A 15761-nucleotide genomic window follows, 5' to 3' on the forward strand; every position below is an offset into this window, starting at 1 on the left:
GAGGGGTTACCTCATGAAGAAAAGTTGGACAGGGTGGGCCTGAACCCATTGGAGTTTAGAAGAATGAGAGGTGATCTTATTGAAACATATCAGATTGTGAGGGGACTGACAGAGTGGATACCAGGAGGATGGTGCCTCTTCTGGGGCAGAGTGAGATGAGAATACAGAGGAACAAAGAGAATGAGCGATGTGCCACAGGGATCGATGCTGGGTCCATTGTTATTTGTCATTTATATTAATGATTTGGATGAGAACATAGGAGGTATGGTTAGTAAGTTTGTGGGTGACACTGAGATTGGTGGCATAGTGGACAGTGAAGGAAGTTATCTCCAATTGCAGCCAGAATTAGGCCAGTGGGCTGACGAATGGCAACTGGAGTTTAATTTAGATCAATGTGAGGTGATGTATTTTGGTAGATCGAACCAGGGCAGGACTGACTCAGTTAATCGTAGGGCACTGGGGAGAGTAACAGAACAAAGAAATCTAGGGGTACACGTTCATCGCTCCTTGAAAGTGGAGTCACAGCTGGGCAGAGTGGTGAAGAAGGCATTCGGCATGCTTGGTTTCATTGGTCAGAACATTGGATACTGGAATCGGGATGTCTTGTTGAAGTTGTACAAGACATTGTTTGATTTTACTTTGGAAGCTTTTGACTGCAATTCCAGTTCGCGGGTTTTTTTGAGTACTTTTTATTTCCGTAGCGGAAGTTAGGCGAGGGGCTCGTCGGGAAGGGAGAGCTGGGGGGGTATTAAAAAAAGGCAATAATAGACAGCGGGCAGCGTCGGGAGCAGGCAGCGGAGTGAGTGGGAGCAGAGTGAGAGCTATAAGGGCTTTGGCTCGCTGGCTCAGGCGAGAGCAGGCTTAGAACATAAGAACATAAGAAATAGGAGCAGGAGTAGGCCATCCAGCCCCTCGAGCCTGCCCCGCCATTCAATAAGATCATGGCTGATCTGTCGTGGCTCAGTTCCACATTCCCACCCTCTCCCCATAACCCTTAATCCCCTCGCTTATCAAAAACCCATCAACCCGCGTCTTAAAAATATTTAGCGAGGCAGCCTCCACCACTTCAACAGGCAGAGAATTCCAGAGATTCACCACCCTTTGAGTGAAGAAGTTCCTCTCAACTCCGTTCTAAACCGCCCCCACTTTATCTTGAGGCTGTGCCTCCGAGTCCTACTGTCCTTTCTGAGCGGGAAGAGCCTCTCCACCTCTATCCTATCCATCCCATTCATCATCTTATACGTCTCAATGAGATCTCCCCTCATTCTTCTAAACTCTAACGAGTACAAGCCTAGTTTATTCAGCCTTTCCTCATAGCTCAACCCCCTCAACTCCGGTATCAGCCTAGTAAACCTCCTCTGCACTCCCTCCAAGGCCAAAATACCCTTGCGTAAGTATGGCGACCAAAACTGCACACAGTACTCCAGCTGCGGCCTCACCAATGCCCTATACAGCTGCAGCAAGACCTCCCTACTTTTATATTCAATCCCTCTCGCTATGAAGGCCAGCATCCCATTCACCTTCCTGACCACCTGCTGCACCTGCAGGCTGGGTTTTTGCGACCCATGCACAAGGACCCCGAGGTCCCTCTGCACTGTTGCCTGCTGCAGTTTTTCGCCCCGTAAGTAATAGTCCTTCCTACCATTATTCCTACCAAAGTGGACCACCTCGCAATTGCCAACATTAAATTCCATTTGCCATTTCCTGGCCCATTCGCCCAGCCTATCCAGATCCTTCCTCAGACTTTCCACACCCTCCGCGCAATTTGCTATTCCACCAATCTGTTCCACCAACATACCATTTGTCTTCCTAATCACTTGCTGTAGCTGCAGTCTAGGCAACGTGAGTTACTGGTTCCATCTTTGCTGTGTTCCATTTTGGGATATATAATTCCAAGGGAGGTCAGGACATGGCAGGGGCTATGGGGAGATGCGTTAGCTGTGTTAGGTGCCACATGTGGGAGGTCCTGGAGGCATCACGTCTCCCGAAGGCCCAAATCTGCGTCAAGCGTTTAGAGCTGCAGCGTTTGAGGGCCCGGGTCAGGCAGTTAGAGCTGCGTTTAGAGGATGCATTTCTGGTTCGGGAGAACGAGGAGATAATGGCTATGAACCATGGACAAGTGGAGGTCCCAGGGCCTGGTAACAATAGGGGTACCATTCACATACACACGGGACAAGGTAGGTTAGGAAAATGCTTTGTTAAGATGGCGGTGCGGGCTCGTGGGGCCGAAGGGCCTGTTTCCCGTGCTGGGTTGTTCTTTGTTCTTTGTTTATTGGTAAAGCCACACTTGGAATACTGTGTACAATTCTGGTCACCCTGTTACAGAAAGGATATTATTAAACTAGAAAGAGTGCAGAAAAGACTAGGCTGCTACTGGGACTTGGTGATTTGGGTTATCAGGAGAGGCTGGATCGACTGGGACTTTTTTGTCTGGAGCGTAGGAGGCTGAGGGGTGACCTTGTAGAGGTCAATAAAATAATGAGGGGCATAGATCAACTCGATAATTTATATCTTTTCTCAACGGTAGGGGATTCTAAAACTAGAGGACATCGGTTTAAGGCGAGAGGGGAGAGATACAGAAGTGTCCAAATGGGCAATTTTTTCACACAGAGGTGGAACAAACTGCCAGAGGTCGTAATAGAGGCGGACACAATTTTGTCTTTTAAAAAGTATTTAGGCAGTTTCATGGGTAAGATGGGTATAGACGGATATGGGCCAAATGCAGCAATTGAAGTTACGGCTTTAAAAAAAAAGGGCAGCATGAACAAGTTGAGTTGAAGGGCCTGTTTCCTTGCTGTAAACCTCTATGACTCTATGAGATAAAGTGAGGGAGAAACTGAGAGGAATAGAGGGAGGGAGAATGAGAAGGGAGAAAGAAAGAGTGAACGAGAGGGAACACAAAGAGTGTGAGACAGGAAGGACAAGAAAGGGAGACAGTGAGAGTGTGAAGGACAGAAACATAGACTAATGAAGAGTTACTCAGAGAGTGAAAGAGACAGCAATTGAGGGAGTGATATCAATAGAGACAGAGACTGAGGGACAGATCGAGAAAGAAAGACTCAGACTGAGAGAGCGAGTGAGGGATAAATATTGAGAGACAGAGACAGCGAGTGAGGGAGAGACATCGAGAGAGTGAGAGACAGAGACTGAGGGACAGAGTCTGAGGGTCAGAAACTGAGGGTCAGAGACCCTCAGTCTCTGTCCCTCAGCCTCTGTCCCTCAGCCTCTCTGGAGAGAGAAGAAGAGGAAGTGAAAGGTGCTGACGTGGTTTCTCTGGGTCAGACCATTTACAAACTGAGGAACAGGCAGTGAGACTCTCACAGGCTGCAGCTTTATAAAGCAGAGCCCAGTGAAGGGAGAGTTTATCAGTAACCAGGCACAGGGACACGAGCACACACCATGATTTCAGCCATCCAGCTGCTCTGGCCTCTGGCATTCTGCATCGCAGGTACAAATCTCTCTCCTTCCACCTTGAATATTTCCCTGCTCTCCATTTCAATCCAATTCTCCTGACTTGTGATTGAAGGGAAAATGCTGAAAGGAGAGGGACAGTCAGTGTCTCCAACAATATCTCATTGTACAGCCTCTTTCTGTGACAGTTCTTACTTCACTCTGTTTCTCTATTACCCCTCAGGTATCAATGGAGACATCAGCGTGACCCAGACTCCCCCGGTGCTGTCAGTGAGCCTGGGCCAGACCGCCACCATCACCTGTACGGCCAGTCAATCTGTTAGCAGTAACATGAATTGGTACCAACAGCGAGAAGGACAGAAAACAGCTCTGCTGATCTATGATGCAACAAATCGATTCACAGGAGTATCCGACCGATTCACCGGCAGTGGATCTGGGACAAGTTTCACCCTGACAATCAGCAATGTTCAGAATGAGGATGTCGCTGATTATTACTGTCAGCAAGGGAGCAGCTACCCTCTACACAGTGATACAGAGCCTTACAAAAACCCCAATACACACAGCACCACCTCCTGTACTGACACATCCCACAGTTTTATATAATATATAATAATGGACACACAGTCCCACCTCCTGTACTGACACATCCCACAGTTTTATATAATATATAATAATGGACACACAGTCCCACCTCCTGTACTGACACATCCCACAGTTTTATATCATATATAATAATGGACACACAGCACCACCTCCTGTACTGACACATCCCACAGTTTTATATAATATATAATAATGGACACACAGTCCCACCTCCTGTACTGACACATCCCACAGTTTTATATAATATATAACAATGGACACACAGTCCCACCCCCTGTACTGACACATCCCACAGTTTTATATAATATATAATAATGGACACACAGTCCCACCTCCTGTACTGACACATCCCACAGTTTTATATAATATATAATAATGGATACACAGTCCCACCTCCTGTACTGACACATCCCACAGTTTTATATAATATATAATAATGGACACACAGCACCACCTCCTGTACTGACACATCCCACAGTTTTATATAATATATAATAATGGACACACAGTCCCACCTCCTGTACTGACACATCCCACAGTTTTATATAATATATAAGAATGGACACACAGTCCCACCTCCTGTACTGACACATCCCACAGTTTTATATAATATATAATAATGGACACACAGCACCACCTCCTGTACAGACACATCCCACAGTTTTATATAATATATAATAATGGACACACTGTCCCACCTCCTGTACTGGCACATCCCACAGTTTTATATCATATATAATAATGGACACACAGTCCCACCTCCTGTACTGACACATCCCACAGTTTTATATAATATATAACAATGGACACACAGTCCCACCCCCTGTACTGACACATCCCACAGTTTTATATAATATATAATAATGGATACACAGTCCCACCTCCTGTACTGACACATCCCACAGTTTTATATAATATATAATAATGGACACACAGCACCACCTCCTGTACTGACACATCCCACAGTTTTATATAATATATAATAATGGACACACAGTCCCACCTCCTGTACTGACACATCCCACAGTTTTATATAATATATAAGAATGGACACACAGTCCCACCTCCTGTACTGACACATCCCACAGTTTTATATAATATATAATAATGGACACACAGCACCACCTCCTGTACAGACACATCCCACAGTTTTATATAATATATAATAATGGACACACTGTCCCACCTCCTGTACTGGCACATCCCACAGTTTCATATAATATATAATAATGGACACACAGTCCCACCTCCTGTACTGACACATCCCACAGTTTTATATCATATATAATAATGGACACACTGTCCCACCTCCTGTACTGACACATCCCACAGTTTCATATAATATATAATAATGGACACACAGTCCCACCTCCTGTACTGACACATCCCACAGTTTTACATAATATATAATAATGGACACACAGTCCCACCTCCTGTACTGACACATCCCACAGTTTTATATCATATATAATAATGGACACACAGTCCCACCTCCTGTACTGACACATCCCACAGTTTTATATAATATATAATAATGGACATACTGTCCCACCTCCTGTACTGACACATCCCACAGTTTTATATAATATTTAATAAACACAAGAAAGGAAACTGAACAAATTATTTGCACTGTCCACGACACACTCCAGTCCCTGTGGTGTCTACGACTCGCTGAAGGACTCGAGTTTCCCCCTTACTCTCCATTTCCACATATCAAGAGCAACTGAAAGATTTATCGTCTCAAATTAGAATTCTCAACTCTCCCAACAAAACACAGAGATATTGAGAGAAACAGAGAGAGAGAAACAGTGAGAGAGAAAGAATGAGTGAAAAAGATGAGTGAGTGAGTGAGTGAGTCAGAGAGCAGAGGTTTTTGTACAGCTCCTCCACTGGAAGCTGTCAGTGTGCCTTACGTTCGGTAAAGGAACCAAACTCAGACTGAGTAAGTAAAGCCCAATCCTCCGTTATTAACCCTTTCAATGCTGAAACTTTCTCAAACACAAATACTGAATAGTTGAAGGTGTTAGTGAGGAAGCTGCAGTCAATGAAATGGTTGATTGAAGAACACTGTGTAGAACAGGGAGTCCAGCTGTATTTCTTTCCTTCCATTCCCCCCTTTAAGCAGCAAGATATAAGTAAGCAGCTTTTACCCACCGTGTGGAGGAGATCTGGACGTTTGCAGACTGTGTTCACATTCCTGCAGCATGGAGTGAAATCACTCTCTAGACTCCTGTCAGTCTCAGTGTGACACACACAGGCAGAGTTTGATGTGAAGTTGAACTCTCTGTCTCACTCTCTGATATAACTGATCACAGCAGCAGCACAGTCAGACACCGAGGTGCCACCTGCCCCAGCTTTCACTCTGCTCTCTCCACTCCCTGCTTATCTCTTGCTGAAGTTCTGATGACAAACAGCCACAGCAGGGCTCACAATCCAGTGGCTTCAGTGTTCCAGGCTTTTGGGGAGACTCCCTGTTACTTTCTCTTTGGGATGAGTTCAATCCGACATTTATCCCAGATCCAACATCACTGAAAATGCTGATTGTTCTCATTGCTGTGTGTGGGATCTTGCTGTGTACATGTTGTGACCAGTCCTCAGACAGGCTCCCTCATTTGTTAACATCCTGAACCGGATCCCAATTTTGTTTTCCTCTGGGTGAGGAGTAATCAGCTGGATTCCCACCCTCGATTGGTCACAACAGGGTTCATTTAAAATGGATCCCTTCACCCGTGGAAACCTTACACAGTCCATGTAGTTTTTTATTAGCCATTGAATCCCTACAGTGCAGGAGGAGGCTATTCAGTCCATTGACAGAATTACGAGGGACAGAGATAGGGTAGATATGAGGAAACTTTTCCCCTTAATCACAGAGGCAGCAGATTTTGAGAGACGTGAGGGAAATCTTTTCACCCGATTCTCCAAAAGAGCTTCTTACCCAGGCTCCCTGTAACGCTGCGCATTTACCATTGCTAACCCACCTAAAGAACACACTCGGGGTAATTTAGCATGGCCAATCCATCTAACCTGCAGACCTTTGGAATGGGGGAGGAAACTGGAGCATCCCGAAAAATGTCTCAACTCACATTCTGTCACCCCAGCACCAGTACACACAGCTCAGGGATACAGTTGGATTTTTAACCCATTTCCCTGTTGTTTCCTGAAATGTAACAAACAAACATGTCTTTCACCCAGAGTCAGTTTACTTTGAACTCAGACCATTTCCACATTCTGGGATATAACTCAACAGGAGATGGGTTTTGGATTCTGCTGAGATGTGACAATCAGTCTCCATTGTCTCCGTAACCACAGGAGATTAAAGTTTCTATTTTCTGTTTGAAGAAGTCCCTGACACCTTTCAGGTGTGATATTCCATCTTCTCTCGGGTCTGGTCAGTCAAATATAATCCACATCGGAATTTTCCAGGAGTTGGTCATTTTACATTCTCGGCCATCTTGGTTCAGTCAGAGTGTCATAGACATTTACAGCACAGAAAGAGGCCCTTCAGCCCATCCTGTCTCTGCCGGCCATCAAGCTCCTAACAATTCTAAACCCATTTTCCAACACTTGATCCGTAGCCTTGTGTGCTTTGGAATTTCAAATGCTCATCTAAATACTTCTTAAATGGTGTGAGGGTTCCTGCCTCTACCACCCTTTCAGGGAGTGAGTTCCAGATTCCCAACACCCTCTGGGTGAAAAGGTTTTTCCTCCAATCCCTCAAAATCTTCTGTTTCTGAAATTAATTCTGTGCTCCATGGCTTTTGAATCGACTGCTAAAAGGGGAAAAGTTCCTTCGTATCTGCTCTGTGTCTTCATAATTCTGACCTGCTGCAGTTATTCAGGGCTTTGGTGAAGCAGCACTGGGAATATTGTGCACAGTTTTGGTCTCCCTATCTCAGGAAGGATATTTTTGCTCTAGAGGGAGTGCAGAGAAGGTATCCCAGACTGATTCCTGTTATAATGGGACAGATGTATGAGGAGAGATTGAGTTGGTTAAGACTAATATTCATTGGAGTTCATGGGATGAGGAAACAACTCATGCAGATTTATAAAATTCTAACAGGTTAGGGGGAATAGTGAGGTAAATACATGGGGTTATGGGGAAAGAGTTCATGCAGACTCGATAGGCCGATACAGGAAGCATGTTCCCAATGCTGGGAGGGTCCAGTTTGAGGCATCATAGTCTGAGAATATGGGGTAAACCTTTTAGGACTGGGGTCAGGAGAAATTCCTTCACCCAGTGAGGGGTAAACCTGTGGAATTCACTCTCACAGAAAGCAGTTGAAGCCAAAATATTGTACGTTTTCGAGAAAGAGTTTGATTTAGCTCTTGGGGTAAATCGGATGAAAGGATTTGTTGGGGAAGGCAGGATCTGACTCCTGATTGGATGATCAGCCATGATCATGATGAAGAGTGGAACAGGCTCAAAGGGCCAAATGGCCTATTCCTGTTCCTATTTTCTGTGATTCTATGCAGACCAGCATTTATCACCCATCCCTAATTGCCCTGGTGAAGATGATGCTGAGGTGGTGGAATAAGTTCTACTCCAATGAGTATCGGCCCAACTTGCTCAAGCTTTCCTCATAAGACAATCCCTTACTCGGTGGAATCAGCCTAGTGAACCATCTCTGAACTCTTTCCAATTCTCCTATATCTTTCCTTAAGTAAGGAGACCCTAAGTGTCCACAATATTCTAAGTGTGATTTTCCCAATGTGCTGTAGCAAAACATCCCTCCTTTTATACTCATCCTCATTGGAATGAAGAGCAACATTCCATTTGCCTTCCTAATTTTTTGCTGTTCCTGGATGCAAAGGCACCCAGATCACTCGATAGAATCTCTCCAGTTAACCAGTATTCTGCTCAATCCTCCTGCCAAATTGGACAAGCTCACATTTTCCCACATTATTCTCCATCTGTCAATGTTTTCCCACTCACTGAACCTATCTCTATCCCTTTTCAGACTCTGCATCTTCCTCACAACTTGCATTTCTACTTTTCATTTTATCATCAGTAAGTTTAGCGACATTACTCTCATTCCCTTCATCCAGCTCATTAATATAGATTGTAGAGTTAAATCCCAAACAACAACCATCTTCCTTTGTGCCGGGTATAACTCCAACCAGCGGAGAGTTTTCCCCCAATTCCCATTGGCTCCAGTTTTGCGAGGGCTCCTTGGTGCCACATTTGCTCAAATGCTGCCTTGATGTTAAGGGCAGTCTCTCTCACCTCACCTCTGGAGTTCAGCTCTTTTCTCTATGTTTGAACCAAGGCTGTAATGAGGTCAGGAGCTGAGTGACCCTGGAGGAACACAAACTGAGTGTCAGTGAGCAGATTATTGCTGAGTAAGTGCTGCTTGGTATCACTCTGGATATGTTCAGATCACATTGCTGATGATCGAGAGTAGACTGATGGGGTGGTTATTGTGCGGATTGGATTTGTCCTGTTTTTGTGCACAGTTCATAACCGGGTAATTTATCACAATGTTGGGTTGATGCCAGTGTTGTAGATGTACTGGAACAGCTTGGCTAGGGACATGGGAAGTTCTGGAGCACAAGTCTTCAGGACCTCCGGAGGAGGTCGAGATGGACCATCCACTCGGAACTTCTGGCTGAAGATTGCTGCAAATGCTTCAGCCTTATCTTTTGTACTGATGTGCTGGGTTCCTCCATCATTGAGGATGGGGATATTTGTGGTGCCTCCTCCTCCAGTGAGTTGTTTAATTGTCCACCACCATTCACGGCTGGATGTGACAGGACTGCAGAGCTTAGATCTGATCCATTGGTTGTGGGATGGTTTAACTCTGTCTATCACTTGCTGCTTCTGCTGTTTGGCACACAGTCCCTGTGTTGTAGCTTCACCAGGTTAACACCTCATTTTTCAGTGTGTCTGTTGTTGCTCCTGGCATGTCCTCCTGCACTCTTCATTGAACTGAAAGCAGCAGAGAATCCACAGAAACAGACTGATGTTTGTCTGATGTGTCTGTGTGTTTATTAGTTGTGACTGAGCAGATAGCAAGAGTTTCAGCAGCAACAAAGATGTTTCTCTAGTTCACCTCCCACTTTCCCCATCCACTTCCAAAATCCTTACGGGGAAAGGGCCAGCACCTGTCATATCCCCCCTCTAAACTACAGGCCTCCCATCTTTCAGATGAGACAATCTGATATCTGCCCTCTCAGGGGGTGTAAAAGATCCCATGGAACTATTGGATGAAGAGCAGGTGATTTTTCCCTGGTGAAGTGTGTTTGGAGAATTTGGGAGGGATTACAAACAAGAAACTCTGCCTTTGTTTTTTTTCAAGGAGATTAGGACATGCTGTAGTGTGATTCTCTCTCCTGAGAGTGATACCACTACAGCCTGGGAAGCCCACATTCTTTGGCTAGGAAATATAGTCGGCATCAAGGGAGCATCTTATGGATGGATGTAGTTTCCAATAAGCAAAATAAGAGTTGAAGGATCTAGGCCATTATTTCCGAATGATTAAGAGCAAGTTTGTGCCCAGTGGTTAGGGTAGCAGATCCCGATCCCTTCCCTTATTAGCGTGAGTCTCCTGATGGACACTGCAAAGCTCAGAGTGCTGCAAATTCATTCCACAAAAATATGCCCAAAAATCGGGTGGGAAAATCTTCTGTTTTCCCGCCCACTGGGCACTTAGTTTCCTTGTGGGAAAATCACCCTGCAAGAGTCTACTTGCAGCTTCTTCAGTTTTTATTTAATTTTGCCCACATTTGCAGATATTCCTTTGTACCACTACTGACTCTTCATCAAGCACCAGCATCACTTTCTTTGCTATTTGTTTTTCGTGTGCATCACATGACTCCGTGAGTTGCATTCTCCACTTCAGGGTGGAAGGTTGTGGGTTCGTGTCCCACTCCAGGAAATTGCTAGGTGCCTTTTATCAAATGAAATGCTAAATTGAGGTCACGTCTCGCCTCTCAGGTGACCATAAAATATGTCATGGGACCACTTTGAAGAAGAACATCAAGTCCTCCCTGGTGCCCTAGCTAATGTTTATCTCACTGTTGTTTCTAGGATCTTGCTGTATTGAATGAGCTGTTTCTTATTTTACAGCAGTGACAGGTGAAAGGCACTATACAAATGCAAGGCTTTATTTCAACACAGCAAAGAACCAATATATCTCCACATACAAGTTACCTTTTTGCTCTCTAATCAGCCCTATTTAATCCTTAGTTATCCCCTTGCCAATGTCCCACGCTATTGCTTGATGAACATCTCTGTCCTGAACTCTGTCTCCAGCTCGAATATCCTCCCACTGCTCTGACACTGATTTACCTTCAAGTTGCTGTTTCCGGTTCATTTTGGAAAATTCCAGTTTGCTGAAATTGGCCTTTTCCCAATTTAAAACGTTTACTCTCGATCGATCTTTCCCCTTTTCCGTAGCTACTCTAAATCTATTATGATCATTATTACCCAAATGCTCTCTCACTGATACACCTTCCACATGCCCAGTTTCATTCTCTAAAACTGCTAAAACTGCCCGTTCTCTTGTTGGGATTGTTCCATAAGGGTTAAAAAAGGTCCCCCGGAATGGATTTTCAGAATTCTGCAACGTCGAAACATTGACACTGATTTGATCCCAGTTAATATTCGGGATGTTGAAAGCCTGAAAATGGCAGTGATTAAAATTCCTTCTCTTCTCTTCCAGCCCGTGAGAATTCACAACCCACGCTGACCCTGCTGCCCCCCTCCCCGGAGGAGGTCAAGACCAAGGGCACTGCCACCCTGGTGTGCCTTGCCGATCACTTCTATCCCGATGAGGTGGAGGTGAAGTGGAAGAAGGATGGTGCAGCCATTTCCAACGGGGTTCAGACCAGCAACTACCTGCGAGCTTCGGACAACACCTACAGCGTCAGCAGCCTGCTGACCCTCTCTGGCTCTGACTGGGAGTCCAACGCTCTCTTCTCCTGTGCCCTCACCCACGTGAGCCTCTCCTCACCCCTCAGCAAGAGTGTCAGGAGTTCAGAATGTGCCTAGAGTGTTAGAGACAGTCCACAGAGGAGACACAACTTGGAGTAGAACAGGGGTGAGCTGGGAGGACAAAGGTCACTGTCAGCATTGAATTACAACTCTCTTCCTTCTGGGGACTGAGTCTGAGACACTTCCGAGGGTCAGGGATTAAAGAACATTGTTGGGATATTGTAGAGGGAGCTTTACTCTGTATTAACCCCATGCTTTTCCTTTACTGGGAGTGTTTGATGGGGACAGTGTGGATTTGTGATAACAAGTAAAACCTCTCGAAGATGCTGAAGACTGTGAGCTGTACAGAAATAATGTGACCCTCTGAAGTATCTGCTTCAGTAAACCAGACCTCCTTCCTGCTCACCCTGCAGTTACAATTGAAGCTTTCGTCACTGTTTAAAGGGACAGGATTCTCATGTTATTGAGAAAATCTCCACAAGTGTTTTAATAAACCTCCATTCTCCCTGTGAATTTCTCCAGCTTCCTCTGGCTGGGCTGTTTATTCAAGTCTTTTTTCTGTCAATGTCAATGTGTAAAAGGTAATAAACATTAAGAATATTCAGTATATGTCTGGTGAGTGCTTTGGAAATGTCCCGCCTCCCCATCAGCTGATTGGCTGCATTTCACCAAGTGATTGTCCTGATTGGTTGTTTGGCCTGTCAATCAATGACGCAGTAAGAAGTCTCACAACACCAGGTTAAAGTCCAACAGGTTTATTTGGTAGCACAAGCCACTCGCTTTCGGAGCGCTGACCCTTCATCAGGGGAGTGGGAATTCTGTTCACAAACAGGGCGTTTAAAGACACAAACTCAATTTACAATTTTGTCTTTAAATGCCCTGTTTGTGAACAGAATTCCCACTCCCCTGATGAAGGGGCAGCACTCCGAAAGCGAGTGGCTTGTGCTACCAAATAAACCTGTTAGACTTTAACCGGATGGTGTGAGACTTCTTACTGTGTTTACCCCAGTCCAACACTGGCATCTCCACAGCATAATCAATGACACATCAGCAGAAGATTGGATTCAAATCCAATGATCAATCATTTGAAAATGATCAGTTTGATCTGGAATCTCTTGAGTGACAAGATTGAAAACAGGAAAGAAACTGAAAGTTGCTGGGATTAAACCATCACAATCACAATTCTCCATCCCATATTCACCATCTCCCCCTTGACCTCACCATCTCACACGGTCCCACTACTCCCATAGTTTCAAAGAGTAACTCTTGGTGATGGACATTGAATTCCCCACCCAGAGTACATTCTGTGTCCTTACCACCCTCAGTGCTTCCTCCAAGTGGTGTTCAACATGGAGGAGAACTGATTCATCAGCTGAGGGGGGGACGGTATGTGGTAACCAGAGGAGGTTTCCTTGTCCGTGTTTGACACGGTACCGAGAGACTACATGGAGTCTGGAATGTTGTTGAGGATTCCCAGGATAACTCCCTCCTGACTGTATCCCACTGTGCCTTCTGTGCTGGGAGATTGGAGGTAGTGAACACGGTTCACCATTTTCTCCCGTCTCAGTAACAAACATCCAGCTGCTCGAACTGGTACAGTAAAACGGTATTGACCGTTTCCTGGTGTCAGGTGTAGTGAGTGAGAGGGAAAAATTTAGACTGGGGACTCAAAATGTCACTCAGTGAATTTTTCAAATCATTAGAAAGATGAAAATGAATTAATTTGCTGCAAATCGTTAAAGCTTCCATCCAGGAGGGAGAATGAGAGAGAGGAGAGAAAGACAGAAGCAGAGAGAGAGGGAGCGAGAGAGAGAGAGAGAGTGAGAGTGACAGACCGAGAGGGTTCCCCTCGGGGGGTTCCTGAGCAGTGACAGGCAGGGACTGAGGAAATGGGAGTTTCAGCCGTTTAGATAGTTCCTGTCGGTGTCAGTCTCCAAGATTCCTCCCACCCCCTCCACTGCTAGTGTTTTTATTAGTTTTGAGTCTGAAAGTTTAATGTTGTTCAGATAATTGTTCCCGTCTCAGTAACAAATATTCCGCTGCTTCTTTCACTTCCTCTGTTGGTTATGTTTCAATCTTCCAATCTGACAGTCTTTGGGAAAATATTTCAAAATATATATCCCCCCATCCATATTTTGAAATATTTCCCCAAATTTTTGACTGTCGGGTTTTTAGTTCCTGCCATTATAATTTTGACATTATCTTCCAAAGGGAATTCCTCGAATTCTGTGCAATGTCCAGATGAAAAGGAGAAAGAAAGGATCCAAGGCTGCTCCAGAGGCAGATTAGCTGCACCCAACATTGTCCATGCAAATCCCATTCATAAGTAGGGACACATCTGCCATGGAATGTGAGAGAAGAGTTGCCAATACAAACTTCTTTTCACTATGGTTGATTCAGCAGAAATTTATTCCGATGGTCAAAAAGGATAGTAGGAGGAGATGTAATAAGCCGTGGATAATGAAGGAGGTGAAGGAAAGTGTTAAATTAAAAGCGGAGGAATTTAGAGTAGCTAAGAGTAGTGGGCGAGAAGAGGATTGGGAGAGGTTTAAATGTCAACAAAGATTGACAAAGAAGTTGATAAAGAAGGGTAGGAGAAACTATGAAGCTGGGCTAGCGCTTAATATAAAAAAGGATAGCAAGAGTTTTTATAAATATATAAAAAGGAAGAGGCTGGCTAGGGTGAATGTTGGTTCTTTAGAGGATGAGAAAGGGGACCTAGTGGTAGGGGATGGCGATATGGCTCAGGTATTGAATAACTTTTTTGTTTCTGTCTTCACAGAGGAGGATGTGAATAATTTGCCGGGTGTTAGCGATGGAAAGGTGGTAGGACTGGAGGGTCTTAATGACATTACTGTTACTAGAGAGGCGGTGCTCAACAGACTGGAGGGGCTGATTGTGGACAAGTCCCCAGGACCGGATGGAATGCATCCGAGGGTTCTGAAAGAAATGGCGGAGGTTATAGTGGATGCCTTGGTGGTTATTTTCCACGCGTCGCTGGATTCCGGGGAAGTGCCGGATGATTGGAAAACGGCTAATGTTACGCCGTTGTTTAAGAAGGGTGCCAGGCAAAAGGCGGGGAATTATAGGCCGGTTAGTTTAACGTCTGTGGTAGGTAAAATGTTAGAATCCGTCATTAAGGAGGAAATTGCGAGGCATCTTGAAGGGAATTGCTTGATAGGGCAGACGCAGCACGGTTTCATTAAAGGGAAGTGGTGTCTGACAAATTTACTGGAGTTCTATGAGGATGTGTCTAGGGCGGTGGATAGAGGAGAGCCGGTGGATGTGGTCTTTCTTGATTTTCAGAAGGCGTTTGGCAAAGTACCTCACAAGAGGTTATTGCAGAAGGTCGAGGGACATGGAGTTGGGGGAAGGATGTTAGCGTGGATAGAGGATTGGTTGTCAAATAGGAGGCAGAGAGTGGGGGTCAACGGGTGCTATTCGGATTGGCGGATGGTGACTAGTGGAGTGCCCCAGGGGTCAGTGCTGGGGCCTCAGCTTTTTACCATTTATATAGATGATCTGGAGGAGGGAACCGAGTGTAGGGTGTCGAAATTTGCTGATGACACCAAGATTGGGGGAACGGCAAATTGTGTGGAGGGTGCGGAGAGTCTGCAGAAGGATCTAGATAGGCTGGGCGAATGGGCCAGGAAATGGCAAATGGAATTTAATGTTGGCAAGTGTGAGGTGGTCCACTTTGGTAGGAAGAATGGTAGGAAGGACTATTACTTACGTGGCGAAAAACTGCAGCAGGCGACGGTGCAGAGGGACCACGGGGTCCTTGTGCATGAGTCGCAAATACCCAGCTTGCAGG

General features: G+C 45.2%; 1 gene segment (V, D, J or C); it reads left to right on the forward strand.

Annotated features, from left to right (window-relative positions):
• The first annotated feature begins 3387 nt into the window (after window positions 1-3387).
• On the forward strand, window positions 3388-12004 carry LOC145348597 (Ig kappa chain V region Mem5-like). The segment is given in 4 exon segments: window positions 3388-3448; window positions 3635-3937; window positions 5918-5956; window positions 11676-12004. Coding segments are annotated over 4 exon segments (720 nt in total).
• The last annotated feature ends 3757 nt before the right edge of the window (window positions 12005-15761 follow it).

This window comes from Carcharhinus amblyrhynchos, chromosome 9 (genome assembly GCF_965287045.1).
Source record: "Carcharhinus amblyrhynchos chromosome 9, sCarAmb.v2.hapA, whole genome shotgun sequence".
NCBI classification, from domain to species: Eukaryota; Metazoa; Chordata; class Chondrichthyes; order Carcharhiniformes; family Carcharhinidae; genus Carcharhinus; species Carcharhinus amblyrhynchos.